The sequence below is a fragment of the Erythrolamprus reginae genome, chromosome 2, assembly GCF_031021105.1.
Source record: "Erythrolamprus reginae isolate rEryReg1 chromosome 2, rEryReg1.hap1, whole genome shotgun sequence".
Classification (NCBI taxonomy): domain Eukaryota; kingdom Metazoa; phylum Chordata; class Lepidosauria; order Squamata; family Dipsadidae; genus Erythrolamprus; species Erythrolamprus reginae.
In genome coordinates this window covers 314918003-314934192 of record NC_091951.1, presented here as the reverse complement: position 1 = coordinate 314934192, position 16190 = coordinate 314918003, and the positions used below count along the sequence as shown (strand labels likewise).

The 16190-nt window shown below is 37.3% G+C and overlaps 1 protein-coding gene across 2 annotated transcripts in view; it reads left to right on the top strand.

The window, feature by feature from the left end:
* CERT1 (ceramide transporter 1) overlaps nt 1-16190 on the top strand; it is a 77416-nt gene that overhangs the window by 22795 nt on the left and 38431 nt on the right. For both annotated transcript variants that reach the window (XM_070743202.1, XM_070743203.1), the window contains exon 4: nt 15740-15847. In XM_070743202.1, the coding sequence (XP_070599303.1) occupies nt 15740-15847 (108 nt within the window). The remainder of the gene's footprint in view (nt 1-15739; nt 15848-16190) is intronic.

Here is a 16190-nt window from a genome sequence, read left to right as displayed (position 1 = left end):
TCTCAGCTGCCTTTCATTTGCAACCATCCTTGCCAGCTTCCATATTGGCTATTTTGAGAATCTGGTAGAGAAGATTGCAAATGGCAATTACATGATTGTGGGAAGCTTGTCAATCAATCCTAAATGTGAGCCGGTTACCAAGCACCAAAAAAGCAGGGGTGGGAGAAGGGGGAAGCTGACATTTCACAGTTGCCAGAAGAGCACTGTAAGCAGCTTTTGCAAGGCCATGGTAACTTTCAAGGTTTGTTAAATGACTGTTCAGAAGCCGAGGATTACATGTGTTAACATTTTGCCATTGAGAAGTGTTGAAGAAATGTTAATAAAATAATGGGAAGCTGCAAGGAATTACAGTGTGGTAATATGGAAAACACACAAGAGCTATTATCTGCAGCAAATGGAGCTTAATTTTTTGTCTGCATTGATCATAAAGTTCAAAAGTAAATTGGCCTAAGCTAAGGGAAGAGATTTGGATACAATACAGTTTAGTAAAATTTGTGATTTGCTAAAACAAAAAAAGTGTGGGTTTTTTTTTTCCTAGTATGACTAAGGGTAAAAAATGTTTATGATCAGTTTCAAGATTAATTGTTCTACTCTTTTGACTTGGGTTTGAATACTGTCTTGTACAGTGGTATGAATGACCAGGAGCAAATTTTTCAAATGCTTTTATGAGTGACAGTTGGAAAAATCTCCTTTTCACCTTAACAGCTTGCTTTTATAACTTCTTTTATTTGAGATCTTTTTAGATTGCTTTTATTTGAGATCTTATAGGATGCCTCAGCATTACTCAAATCTTGTAAAATAATACGCAATAGAATACAAAGAATCTTAAAGTGAATAAAACTAAAGCCAGCAAAATCAATAATGTTCAAATAAATATTTAATAAGAGACATTTTAGCCAGTGACAAAATTAGAAAATACATATTCTGTGAAATATCATTCTATAGATTAAGTGCTCCTAATTCTTGGAAATTATGTAATACAGATAATCCTTGACTTATAACTGTTTAATGATGGTTCAAAGTTATAACAGTCTTGGAAAAACTAATATATGATATTTCCTTGGACTTAGAACCATTGAATCAAACCTGTGGTTGCGTGATCTGAATTTTAGCACTTGACAGCCATCCTGCATTTTTTAGAGACTGCAGCCTCCTGTGCTAATGTACTTACAATTTGCTACCTTTTTTACTGATTCCTGGCAAAAAAAATGGCAACAGAGGTGATTAAAGAAGATAGACTTGCTTAAAGACTGCATGATTGTCTTAAATTACTATACAAATTGTCATGCAATTGGATCCGATATATACAACCGCAATGAGTTATGATAAAAATTCCACTGGTAAGTCAAGGATTGCTGGTAGATGGGAAAAATAAATTGTTGAGAAGTGTGAGTTTTAATTAAAATTTTATGTATTTCAGTTAAAGCCTCTTTTTTTCAGAGCTAATCTGATTGATACACAGTCATGCACATACATACTTCCTAGGTCTCATTGTTGCAGCAAGGGTTAAAAAGTGCTGGTTCTAAGAAGGAGGTCAAGATACAGAAGGACATTGGGTGCTAACTAACAAAATGAAATTAAATAGTGAAAAAAGTAAGATTCTACTTTTAGGCAAGAAAGACAAAATGCGCAGGTGCAGTATTGTTGTGGTTGGCTCTGGCTCAGCTCCTGCCCCAGGGAATGTGGAGGTGGATGCATGGGAAACTTCAACATGTCATAGGCCTGTGTTATTGCCGACAGAGTCAGTTCAGAGTTTAGTTTCCTCGGATGAAGAAGAAAGTGGGAGTGACTTGGAAGAGGGGGGCTTGGCACACAGCCCAGGCAGTCAATCTCCATTATCTTCCATTGATTCGGATGAAGACGTCTTGGACCCACACAAGCGCAGATTTATGCCTAGAAGAGACCAATTAAGGACATATTACAGGAGTTAAGAGTGGGTGGGGCTCCAGTAATTAGGGCTGCTGCTATAAATAGCAGCGTGTGGGTTTGGCCGTTGTGGAAGATTATCTGATCGCAGTTCTTCAGGAATCGTGTGTTGCTGTTTTCTGGACTTAGTTTGTTGATTTTTCACGCCTTTGAAACCAAAGCAGAGCAGTGTGTGTGTCTCACTTCGTTGGAAGAAGAAGGGGTGCTTAAGGGAAATTGTACAGATTACCCGGTTGTTTTGGGACAAGTGCTCTTTGCAATAAAAAAAGAGTGCTTAGTTTATTTTGAATTTTGTGATAAAGAACATTATTTTGAATTTTCAAACGTGTGTGTGTGTGTCTGAAATTTGTACCCTTGAATTTTCGGGAGGCTCCTACCAGAGGGCCCAGCAGAACAAGTATATGTGGTACATTGCTCAACAGTAGTAACTGTGAGGGGGATCTTGGAGTCCTAGTGGACAACCATTTAAAAATGAGTCAGCAGTGTGCTACAGCTGCCGAAAAAGCCAACACAGTTCTATACTGCATTAACAGGGGTGGGGGTAAAATCAAGATCATGTGATGTGTTAATACTACTTTATAATGCCTTGGTAAGACCATACCTGGAACACTCAATTCAGTTTTGGTTGCCAAGAAATAAAAATGATATTGGGACTCTAGAAAGAGTGAGAAGAACTACAAAGATAATTAGGGGATTGGAGGCTAAAACATATCAAGAACTGTTGCTGGAATTGGGTGTGTCTAATTTAATGGACAAAAGGACTAGGGGTAACATGATAGCAGTGTTCCAATATGTCAGGGACTGCCACAAAGAAGAGCCGCTCCGAGTCTTCGGAGAGGAGTGGCATATAAATCTAATAAATAGTAATAATAATAATAATAATAATAATAATAATAATTATTATTATTATTATTATTATTATTATTATTATTATTTAAAGAGGGAGTCAAGCTATTCTCCAAAGCACCTGAGGGTAGGACAAGAAACAATGAGTGGAAACTAATCAAGGAGAAAATGAACCTAGAACTAAGTAGAAATTTCTTGACTCAATACTCATACTGATTCAGTATTCATACTTGAATAGCCCAAGTCCCAGATTCATATTTTAAAGTAAACATATGCAAGAACTTTAAATATAAAGAGGTTTTTTAAAGTTACTTGTGCTAGTAAATTGCAATTTTGATATATAGTGTCAGTTTTTCCAGTTATTTATGAATGCATATCTTTTCTATACCTCCCCTCCCCCAAATCCCAGGGCAATTTGCAAAATATACAGTTATTTACATTGAAGCATTATGATTCAAAGTCATGGTCATAACAAAATGAACTACTAAGAACTATATGTGAAATTAAAATTTAACTCATTCTGAGATTATGTCAACTAAATAAAATCTTTTAAATAAGACAGGTGAAGGCAAAGTTTATCTATAGTCATTCTCAATGTTAACATTTTTCAATAGTTCTTGGGAGAAATATGGAAATGGTTTGCCATTGTCTTGCCTTCCCAGTGTTGTCCCATCCATAGCTCAGAAACGTCTAAGTATTTATTCTGCTTGACCTATTTTGGATCTGCCAAGGTCAGCTAAATGCTGCTGTATTTTATGACAGAAACTTTTACTCAGTAGTTAAAATCCTTTACTGTATACTCACTCAGTAAGCCAAGTTTCACTTTTGAGACCACAACTGAAAAAGCCTGTGTGCCTTATGGCTTTCACAGAGGCGTGCAAAATGAACACCAAGGTGTCTACTTCTTGTTCGTGTTCTACTTCTGTCTCTATACCAGGGCAGCAGAGGTGGGTTGCTTCTGGTTCAGAATCCCCCCTAGCATGCCGAACCAGGCGCAATTGGCAGCTGGCCATGCCTCTAAACTGGCTCTCTCGGCAGCATCTTGTTTTTGGCTTCTGCACATGCGTAAAAGCTGTTTTTGGCTTCTGCACATGGGCAGAAGTTTGTTTTTGGCACGATGCATGCATGGTCCCATGCAGTGAAGGAGGAAGCGAACCAGCTGCAAGGTAAGTTAGAACCCATCCCTGCAGGGCAGGCTAATATTAATAGATACTGATCTTTGAGAAAAGCTGCCAAGAATATTAAGGCTTCATATTAGGCTGGCAAATGGTATAACCCCAACATATAGACAGCCACAGTTTAGAATATTTGGAATTTTTTTGAATCATAATTAAAGACTTCATAAAGAATGCATTAGAGTAGCCTAACCTAGATAGCAAGGTTCATACTGTTGAAATACAGTCTCTTCAAATTATTCTAAATTGGTGTTATCTGAGGTTTGTCTATTATTGCAAACTGAAGTGAATCTGGTCTTGAAGACAGACAAATCTTGTTTACGTTCTGCTGTAAAACATCTTCCTAAAAGGGGATTCTTTTCTTTTTTAAAGATACCCTTTTCTGTTTTACTTTTCTTCCCCGAAAATTGAGGGGAATTAAAGTATGAAGTGTTTTATTTCCATTGTAAACATTCATATCATTACATTGAACGCTTTTTATATAAAATCACTATTTTGTGTGCTAGTAATCACATCTTACATAATCTTTTATTTTCTTGGAATAATAAAATGATTTCAGATTTATAAAGGATCATTTAAAAATTATATCAAACTTTTCCAAAGTTTGTTTCTTTTCTGAGAAAAAAGAGAGAGCAATAATATCTGGGCATTTTACAATATTATTTCGGCACATAGAGTGTCTTGAGTCCTTCTGTAAAGCATCATTGTATGCAGTGGTGGACTCCTGCCAGAACAGGGAAGCAAAAAAACTCACCAAAATGCTCTCGCACAGATGTCCCTGTGCACAATTTTTCTACCTGCACAGATGCAGGAAGAAAAATTGCACTCAATCCTGAACTCGCGTTCCAGAACCGCGGGGCTGCACGCAATTAGCTGTTCCTGCAGCAGTCCACCAGTTACTGTATGATTTTATGGAAAAGTGGAGAAGACCTGAAGTGATATGTCAAAATATGGCCTATCTACTTATAAATGAATATGGAGGGCATAATATTGAACTGTTTTACCCTGACCCTATTAGTGTTCTATCTGCAAAGAACAGTTTCTAAAATTTTCAAAAAACTATTTTAGATTTGAGAATTCCAAATGCATGTACTGTAGTTATCTAATTTTTATTTATATAACATTGTACGTGTTGTGTTATACTGTAATTGACATTCTTATTTAAAAGATAATAGATCACAATATTGAAATTAAAATAATTTTCTGTGTCAGCGTACAACTTGAGCAGGTTTGCTGTTGTATGGCAACAATGATATTAAAATTCCCTGTTTTAATGGCATGTGGTTTTATGTCATTAAGTGCTGAATCTTGAATTGTAATTGTAAGGGGCAGTTTTCAAGTATATTCTTGGAATTATGGAACTGCATCACGAGGTAGCAGTTGCATGAATACTGCAAACATTTAACAAACTGATCCCTTAGTAGGAATCTTTTTGAACCTTTTCAATGAAACAATTGTGCCTGATTAAACAGAGGCCAAATTTTCTTCTCATCCCACATACAGTAATATTCAGCATAAAATTGCCTGTATCATTTGTAACCAGTGTTCCCTCTAATTTTTTTTTGGGGTGGGCGGAAAAGTATAGTGTCTGAGCGGCAGTCCCTTCGGGACTGGGCGGCACAGAGATAATAAACAAACAAACAAACAAATAAAAAACCCACCTTGTTTGCCTCAGAGAATTTCAAAATAAAATACTGTACTGTGTGTCTATAACAGTGAGCTCATAATAGGGCAACTCTATCAATATCAAAATGCCACTTAAATAGTTGAGCTAGTTTCAAACTAGATTTTGATTTTCTTTCTCTCTTCCTTACTCCCATTCTTTTTCTTTTTCTTTTCCTTCCTCTCTTTTTTCTATCTGTTTCTCTCTCTTCCTCTCTTCCTCTCTCTCTCCTTCCCTCTCACTCTTTCCCTCTCGGCTTCTGGGCAGGTTTGGAAAACTCTGAGTTGATGATGATTTTTAAGTGAGCGATTGCTCACTGCTCAGCTTAGAGGGAACTATGTTTGTAACTACTGATTAAGTAATGGCTATATTTTATATTTATGGGGTATCTCTCAACTCTTCTTTCATTACCTCCTTTTTATTGTTTGTGTATCTCTCTCTCGCACAACAAAATTTCTTTACTGTGTATAATACTCACTTAGAATTATACTCAGTGCATCTGATTAAGTGCACAAAGGTAATTTGTTTTTATGGGAAGCATGGTGAACTGAAGATGGGAACTGATGCCCGCATCAGAAAGAGGTGCCAGTGAAAGGATTTGGAACCACCCATAGTATTTCATAACAGATGTTCTCCATGATAAAACCGTAAAATAGGTTGGCCGGGTTTAGAGCGCTGTGATCTGGGAGACTTAGCTTTGCCCAAGCTGCAGTTCAAAGCCTTTAAAGAGTTACTGGGTTTGCCCACTTCCTATCTTAATCATGTTGATTGGAAATGGCTTGCAAATTGCTTTTTGGATATTAAGAACTTTCATAAGGACCACTTTTATTACACTGCATTTTCTTTCAGTCCTCAAACAAAAAAAGAGGAGGGGCTCATGTAAGTTTAAGAACTTTTTTAAAAAGTTGTTACTTGGAAATAAGTATCAAAAAGGGTAAATAGAATTATGGTTTTGTAAAAGATTAAATGGACTAAAGGTCTTGAGAGACTAAGAATAAGAATATGAAATAATTCTTATTTATTATTAGAGTAAGTGGTTGTTTAAAATCCTATTAAAATATATGAAGATTTTGAATTTAAATATAAGAAATCTTTTCCTGAAAAAATGCGGCTTAGGGAAAAGTATGATAAGAGGAGACCTTGAAAGCTGGTTACCAGAGACAACCAGAAAGAATTAAAGATTATAATTAACCACTAATGCAGAATGGAGACAAGTATTTTAATTCTGGAAGAATTCAATGATATTTGGAAACAATGTACTCAGAACTTGTCCCCTACTATAAAAATGAGTTCAAAAGAGTGGTATCAGTCTGCACCTAATCTCCAGTGGTGGAAGGAGGATGGGCTCAGCCTACTAAACCTTTGAGCAATGGCTCAGGAACTCTGGGAGTTGAAGTCCACAAGTCTTAAAAGTTGCCAAGGTTAGAAACCCCTGTACTGCAGCATCACTAAAGCAGTCACAAATTTAGCAAATTATAGTTCCACTGTGGTGATCAGTCCCAGATTTTGGACCCATTTTATAAATTTACCCCATTTCAGGTATTTTAATTCAAAAATTGTTGCCATATGATGCATTGTTTTGCCCAGTTAAAGATTTTAGATGAGCTATTTAATAGTATATGGATGTAAGATAAGATATGGGAAGGAGAGGGGAGTTTGTATTTTGAAAGAGAGATAAAATACTATAAAGATAAATGAAAGGAATATGAAATTGATGTACTTGTTTAATGTGAAAATTTATGGAGTTATTTCTGGTAGCTCTTAGCACATTTTTGCTGATGAGGCTGTATTTGCTTTTAGATTAAAGACAAAGAGATTTTAGGTTGAAATGTTAGAGAAGATAGGTTAGTGAAATTATACTTGTCGTGAAGAATGGAGAAGAGTCATTTCTTTACATATTTTCCCTTTTCATTTTACTTTTTTCTCTCTCTACACTTTTTGCTTATTATTAGTTTTTTTTATTTTTAAAGTTCTATACAGGTTTTTTTTTTAAAAAAAGATATTCTATAGAATATATACGAAATGTACACAATAATAAATCGGTCTATTTTTAAAGTGCCAGCGGAGCAAGGCTTTGGGCCAAGAGCCCAGAACTCCTCTTAATAGAATGAGCCCATAAAATGCATTAGAATTGGCTCACCACATTGTAAAGTAAGATGCGTTGTTATCCAGAGAGTGCTGTCTCCCAAAAGACAATTTGGACCACAATCCAATGTTGTCGAGTCCCTTTGCTGTGCCTAGCCTGGGGAGAGGGGTACATAGGTCCATTATATCACTTCACTTCTTGTGTTTGATTTTTGCTGAACAAGGCTGCTTTGTAAGAAGCTTTATAGCATAGGAAAACATGAGCTGAACTGTCTTTTTCCCCCTGGGATTCTGATCATTGTGACTTACATAAATCAAACCAAATGTTAATGTGAAAGTATTCTTTGAATACAAAGAAGCAGCAAGCCTAGAGGCATATCCTATGCCCACTTTAACTGCCCCCTTGTTTGGCTATTTCCAGCACTACATTGTTGGAGGGGGAATGCCATGAAGTGAGAGAGAGTATAGTCCACTGAAATGACTGTTGGTGGTTTTCTTGTTTTCCTTTTAGGACATTAGGTAATGTTAGCATTAGCTTGTAACTAAGGTTAGCTCTTGTGAATGCATGCAAGATTTTTGTAGTAACTTTATGATAATAAAGAGTCACTTCGGGTGAGAGGGGTGATTTTTATTAATAAATAAAGTACCCACCAGATAAACCCATTGTCGGTGGGTTTCTTCCTAATATTTTTGTTGTCATTGAGTGCTCTCAGCCATGAATTTGGGGCATGCCGCCCCAGAATGCGCAGAGGAAACAAAGTCAGGGTAGACTGTGCTTTGCTTTTCCTGTCTTTCTACATATAATGTTATTAGCCAGTGTTTACATTTTGTATTGCTGATCTCTTGATAGAGTTAGAGTTTGTCCAGAGCCTTCAGGTTGGTGTTAATGTGTAATTCTATTCTGTTTTTACAGGTAGCAGTGTTACTCTGTCTGAGTTGCAGCTTGTATAATTTTATTTTTAAAAACCTGAAACAGTTCAGAATTTGCTGCTGAAGTCAGAACATTTGTAAACTACCAATCATTTAAATTAGGAAGTCTTGAAAACATTTAAATGTAGACTTACTGGAATGTAATGGAGGCAGGATAAAGGTTACTGCTGGACTTTGACCAATAGTAACCTCTAGGAATTGCTTCATATTCTTTTTGTTGACGCCATCTAGTGGCTACTATTGTTACAGGAAATTGTAACGTTTATTTTTCCTACAAATTGCTAATTATGTTTGGATGTAGCTCTGTCATAAATGGAATACCGTAAATAGAATTCTGTTAATTGTGACAAACACACAAATGCTAAATACACAAATGTTCACTGATATGAATATGATCTGGATAGAGGTAACTGACCAACAGTTGCTTTTTATCCCTTTCTTATGACTTTTAATCATCTTGCATGATGAACAGTACTTGAACACTTGCAATTATTATTATTATTTATTATTATTTATTGGATTTGTATGCCGCTCCTCTCCGCAGACTCCGCAATACTTCTGTAAAATTTCATTTGGTTTAATAAAAGCATTACCTCTTTGGGTTCTGCTTTATTTTTCTCTCTGTCTCTTTTTGACCAGCTACTATTGTTTTTTTCTGGGAATTAAAGAGAATCAAAGGGGAAAAGAAGTAGCAATAAATGGGCAATGTGTTTTTTAAAGCATAATCTTGGGACAAAATTTTTAATATTTATATTTTATATTTAGTGATCTTTGTGAAATTATTGTGAGGTAAAATTAGGAAGAAGCAATTGGAAATGGCTACTGTACTTTGGAAGAACAGCAAGTATAAGAAAAGTTTGAAAATGAAGGATAATAAAAAAGTGATGGAAAAGCAATATGTTCAAATGTAATAAAGACCTGGCTGGATGAGAAAGGAAGATATGAAAGAATTTGAAAATGAAGGGATAGACTCAAAGTAATTTTTTAAAAGGGTGATGAAATATATCATCAGATAAAACGGTAGAGAAAAGTAGAAAAATAATAAATGAAAATGGAATGAGAGGAAAAATATATATCAGATGTTGTGATTCAGTCTGAGGCTCCTCAGGGAACGGCTGGAAATCTGCCGGCTCCATGCTCAGAGGGGGGGAGGATGAGGAACAGGAGGAGGAGGAGGACCAGGCAGACGGGGAAGAGGAATGCCAGGACGTGTAGAGGAGGGAGAACAGCCTGAGACCCCCGGGGGGGAGCTCTCCCCAGCGAGTAGCCTGGAATCCTTAGATGAGAACGCACAAGCCATCATCGATATGAGGCAGAGAAGGGCCTCCCAACGAAGGGGACAATTAGCCAGGTATTTCCATCCCTAATAGGCAACAGCTGGGTTTGGGTGTGGTTCTCCTCAGAAAGGTTGAAAAGGCAGGCCCGCCCTTCCTGTATTGTGGAGAGTTATCTTTTGGGAGTTCTGTGACCTTGCTTCGATCCTTGGCGTCTCTGATTCTGGTTTGTGGCCTCGAAGGCTGAAAACTTGGGGGAGGCGTGGGTTTTATTATCTACAGTGGTGTGTGTGCCAGCAAGAAGCCTGTTGTATTGTCTGGCCGTCGTGACTCTTCTGTGAAGCCTCATAGCATTCCAGTTTGTAAGAACAGTTTTTGTTCTCTGTGTTTGTTTTCAAAGATATAAAGTGACTTTGCTTTTTACCAGCGTGTCTGGCTGCTTTTTTCAGTTGGTGTTGAAGTCTGGGGGCACCCAGACAGAACATCAGATGGGAATCTTTAAGAGAAAAGAGGGAGAAACAATAAAATATCATGGGTAGAAAAAAATACTTGGGATTCAGAGTTCAAATAAATCAGAAAGATACTACAGTTACAAAGAAATGAAAGGGAAGAGCAGGTATATTTATTATGGCTTAGTTATCCAATTATCTTGTTCTTTAAAGGCATTTAATTGCAATCCTAAATCACAACAGAAAAAAGAAGTACCTTCAAGTCATCAGCAAATTTGTCAAAATGGTGAAGCTAGGAATAAATATATGTCTCGGGATAAACAAAATGGAGGGAACATTTCAAAACATTTCACGACAGGTTGCAAAATCATTAGGCTAACGGAAGAAATCGTAGGTAGAAAACCACCACGCTTACTGTTTTCCCTGATGTTGCTGCTACATGTAAAGATAGCAATGTCCCATGTGTCATCATCATACTTTGTGACATATGGTGTAATTGGTTGTGCACTGCACTATCATTTCTAATCATCTGTGGCTGCAAGTAAGAAACCAATAGTTACATAAGCCATCCTTGCCTTAGAAATCTAGGATTTGGATTCAGAACAATTGAGAGAATAAACTTTCTTTAATGTTAAAAGCGTAATAAGACCCAAGAATTTCCTAACAGAAAAGTTAGATATAAGGACATGTAGGAAATAGTATTCAAATGTAAAAGAAAAGAAGAAACAGGTAAATTAGAGGAATTAGAACTATAAATATTAAAACTACAGAGGAAGAAAAAAGAATTGCTTCAGAGGAAAAAAAATACCAGAGTCTTAAGGTTTAAAAGGTAGCAGGAAGATAATAGAATAAAAATACTGTATAGAGGTAGAAAATTAAACAGATTTTGACAGATCCAAGAAAATTGGTTTATTTATGTACAGTACTGAAACTGCTTTGTTAAAATGACAGTTTTTTGTTGGCAATTTTTAAAAAATCTCTACTGTTTCTCCTTTCTTGGTTCATATTCTGCTTTTGACACCAGATTATCTTCTCTTTCTGATCTGATCTTTGATGTCTCTTTTCTTCCTGGCTAAATTCCCAAAATCCTTTACTTTCCTCCATATTAATCCTGTTCAATAATTTCTCATAATGGCCGTATGTGGTTCCTACCCACCCACTACCTTTCTGCATTTCTTCTTCTCTGTGAGTGACCTATGCTCTGCAGCTTAGTCATTATGGCATAAGAGTCTGCTGCTTTTTATCAACATTTTGCCCTTTGCTCCCCTCTATTCAATGTGTGCATATCATGCCTCATCTACTCGTTCAGCCTGTTAATTCTCTAAGCATGTGTCAGTGACTGTACTCTTTGCCTGTCAGTTTGATGGATATACTCACCTTTAATATTAGAGGTCAGATTTTTTTAGGATGAAAGCAGCCTTTTCAGCGACCCTGTATTAAAGTGATAACATCTTATTGTTTTCAATTAAGTAAACCAGGAGTTGGCAACGTTGCACTCTCAGATGCCATGGCTCCTCCAGTTATCCCTAAATGGTGCCAAGTGCTCTTCAAACACCAATGTAATTTTAAAGTATTTGAATTTATTGTGTTTTATTTTAAGAAAAAATAATGTGAAATCGCTTAATGATTCCTGCCAAATTAAATCATGTCTAAGTAAGCTGTTATGCGAAAGAAATTAAATTTGACTATGAAATGGGGAGAAAAAAATTGACAAGCGTCCCAGCATAATAAAAACCTACTGCAGGTGGCACTCTTGAGCTTTGTTTGAGAATCAGGATTGTTGGTATGTATTAGTTTCATATATGGACAGTCCTCCAATTATGACCACAATTGAGCTCAGAATTTATATTGCTAAGCGAGGCATTTGTTAAGTGAGTTTGCCCCATTTTATGATCTTTCTTGCCGCAGTTCTTAAATTAATAACATATTTGTATTTGTTAAGTAAATCTGGCTTTCCCATTGACTTTGTTCATCAGAAAGTTGCAAAAGTTAATCACATGACCCTGGGACACTGCAACCCATAAATATGAGTTAGTTGACAAGTGTCTGAGTTTTGATCATGTGACCATGGAGATGTTGCAATGGTATAAGTCACTTTTCTCGATGCTATTATAACTTTGAACAGTCACTAAATGAACTGTTGTGAGTCAAGGTTTAGCTGTATCTATCTTTGGGATTTCTACAAGTACCACGTATATTGTTAGATTTGTGTGTTTGTGTGTGTGTGTATGAAGAGGTAATAGCCATCACTGGAACATTTAAAATTTATTAAAAACTACTAAAAATTACTAAGCTTTCATCAACGTTAAATGTTCCAGAGATTGTGATGGCTATTTGCCTCTTCATTTATAACTATACCTGGAACTAGCATTTTTAGGACAACCCCCCCCCCCCCAATATATATATATATATTTCCCAGTGGCTGGTTAGGTACCACAGATTTGGCCTTCTCCAGGTCCCGTCGGCCAAACAATGTCGTCTGGTGGGGCCTAGGGGAAGAGCCATCTCTGTAGTAGCCCTCTGGAATGAACTCTCTCCAGAGATGCGTATCACCCCTTCCTCCTGGTCTTTTGTAAAGCTCTGAAGACCTACCATGCCAGTGGACATGGGCACCGTGAGCCATAAGATTGTCCCTGGCTGATATGAATGATTGAATTGGATGAATGTGGATGACTGCATAAGGGGTTTTAGATTTTTATTAATTTTGTATATGTCTTTTTAAAATAATTAGATTTCTCATATTGTTTGCATTTACAATGTTGTATGCCGCCCTGAGTCGCTTTGAGAAGGGCGGCATAGAAGTCTAATAAATAAATAAATTCGAATATATAAAAGCCAAACACGTGACACACACACACACACATATATATGGAAATGGAAATACATAGCTTGGTTCATTACAGCAGTGGCGACCTAGTCATTTGATTTATCTTCTGCAGGCTTTCACAACATTTAGGAAATGCTAAGCCCTGCAGAGCCCCCGTTTCTTGGCTACTATGGATTAACCCAAAAGACAGCACCGTTGCTCTCTGCCTAGTTGTGGTACACCATCGGAAACAAAAGCATTGATGAGGGGGGCAGACCAAAGAAAACAAAGATGGAAAAGAAGGGTGTTGGTTTTCTGGCTGCCCAGAACAATAGAAAGCATCTCACTGATCTGTAGCAACAGAATGATAGCTGAAATTGTACAGCACCTTGCTGATACCACCAGGCATTCTGGATATTCTTTCTGAGAAAAATAGCTTTGTAACTAGCATGGCAGCTGATTTAACAGTTGCATTTCAACAGTAGATCTGTAGACTGATATTGCCACAGAGGACATAACTGGATTGGCACCTCTGTGTGGGAATCCTACCCTTTCTGAAACTAAATCTCTAAAGTTCTAGTAAAAGGAAGATGAGGATCAAGCTGGGCTCTGGGTGTGATCATCTTGATCTTTCACCTCCCAAAGTAGAGGAGTGACCCTGCATAGGAGCAAGAAAGTAAGTTCCACAATCCCTATGTAGGTAGTTGCTCAGGACAGAATTCAGCAGTAGCAGCAGGATAGGAAAATAGGAGGTTTCCGTTTCAGTGATCCAAATTCTTCCTCAGAACCCTTGTGGTACTAGAGACTTTTGTATCCTACACTTTGAAAATTTTAATCTTAAATTATTCAGTTTTAATGTTTTATTGTATTGATTAAATTGTACACTGCCCAGAGCCCTGCTGTAAGGAGATGGGCAAATAATAAGTTTATTTATATGACTGGCTGATGCAATAGTCATATGACATGTCCTCATATGGCACTGATTTGCAGTGAACTAAGTTTTATAAGGAAGATGATTTTTCCTTATTTCATGCAGATCTTCTGGTAATCGAAGTGTTTCCCTCCATACTAATCTTGTTCTACAAATCTCCAATAAAGACTACATGCTGCTACCCACTTATATGGGTATGCTTTCCCTCCCTTTCTCTGTGAATGACCTATGCCTGGGATGGCGAAACTATGGTACGCGTGCCACCTGTGGCATGTGGAGCCATATTGGAGGGCATGCAAAATGTTGCCCTATGTCAACTCCAACATGCATGTGGATGCTAGACAGATAATTTTCAGCCTTGGGAAAGGCCATTTCACTCTCCAGAGGCTTCAGAGAAGTTTCCCTGAAGCCCTGGAGTGCAAAAAATGCCCAACGGGCAAACCAGAAGTTTGGAAAAACTGACTTCTGGTTTGCCCGTTGTGCTGCTTTTTGCAATCCAGAGTGTTAAGGAGTGTGTAGAACCCTTAAGTTATCAAGGACATGCACAGAGGAAAATGTGGATTCCAGCAGATATCCAAGAGATATGAATAATATTCAGTCATACAAGACAGATACATTGAAGTGTATAACATAGTGTTTACTTTACAAATAGCAAAGTCAAATTAAACAGTCTGGTCATACACATTCAAAGCAGTCAATATCTCTCAATACAATAATAAAAACACAGTCCTTCTTTGTCTTACATACCAGACATACATTACAGCTTACAAATACATTGAACTATCATCAAACACACAGAGCTTACTACATCAGTCACAGTGAATCAGCAGAAAGAACAGAGAGGGGAGAGAAAATCATGCTTTCTGGTCCCGTTTTATGGCAATTTGCAACACCTACCTCTTAAAGCTATAGTACTTCAGTACATACAGACATTCATTGTTAGCTTGTTTATATATTGCAAACCCATCTGTTTTGTACATAGTACTAACAGATGCTTCAGGAAACTTCCCTAAAGGCTCCGGAGTATGGAAAACAGCACAATGGGCAAACCAGAAGTCCGTTTTTCCAAACATCCAGTTTGACTGTTTTTTTCACCGTCCCAGGCTTCAGTGAGGCCTGTGCACATGCATGGGGATGGAGGGAGATTGTGCACAGGGGCAGTGCGGGGAGGGGGTTGCACTTTGCTTAGCTACAGCCTAAGAAGGCAGATAGCCAGAATGTGAAAGACTAGATACCTTCAAGCTATTTGCTCAAGTTTCCACTATTGAAGGACTGCATGATGGAGGAGAGGACAGGAAAGAGAATAGGAAGTATTTATTTCCATATTTCCTGGTATTTAGTTAGCTTTAATGAAGATAAATATTTCTCCTTAGTTTTTCACTAGTTAATTTCTAGAAGTAAGCTTGAGTAAAACAGTTCATAACAATTTTCCCTTCCTTTCCTGCAATCAGCTAAATTTTCAGGTGATGGTATCTTCCTGTAGTATGTATTCAAATGTTATGTATTTCTGTGTCTGTGTGTATACACACATGTGCACATATTCTCGATGCCTTTCTCTAATCCACTGTTTTCTTTCAGAATACTAATTTTAGAAATTCATTCAATGAAGGTCTGCCTCTTTATTCCATAGCTAATGCATGTATTTGTTCTTTAGACTGAATCGGGCTATGGATCGGAGTCAAGCTTGCGACGCCATGGCTCTATGGCATCCCTTGTGTCTGGAGCAAGTGGGTACTCTGCAACATCAACCTCTTCATTCAAGGTTAGATATGAAAAGCAGTGGTACTGTTGAAAGAAACATATTTCTTTGCACATAATGTGTATGTAAATAAATCCTGAAAATACTTTGATAATGTATGTTTTATTGATGAGCTCTGTATTTTCTCAGGTAGGCAAAAATAAATGCCGTCAGAAACAATGTACCTGAATATCACTTAATGTAGAAGGAATAGGCAGTTAAGGGCAACCAAAATTTTTACTACCACACTGTGGGCATGGCTTATACATGACGCCCTGCATTTTCTTTTAACATCTTTCAGTGCAAATTGGGTGTTCTGGGGTGGAGCTCCATTTTCGCTCCACTGTGTGTCGCACCCCCCCCCGGG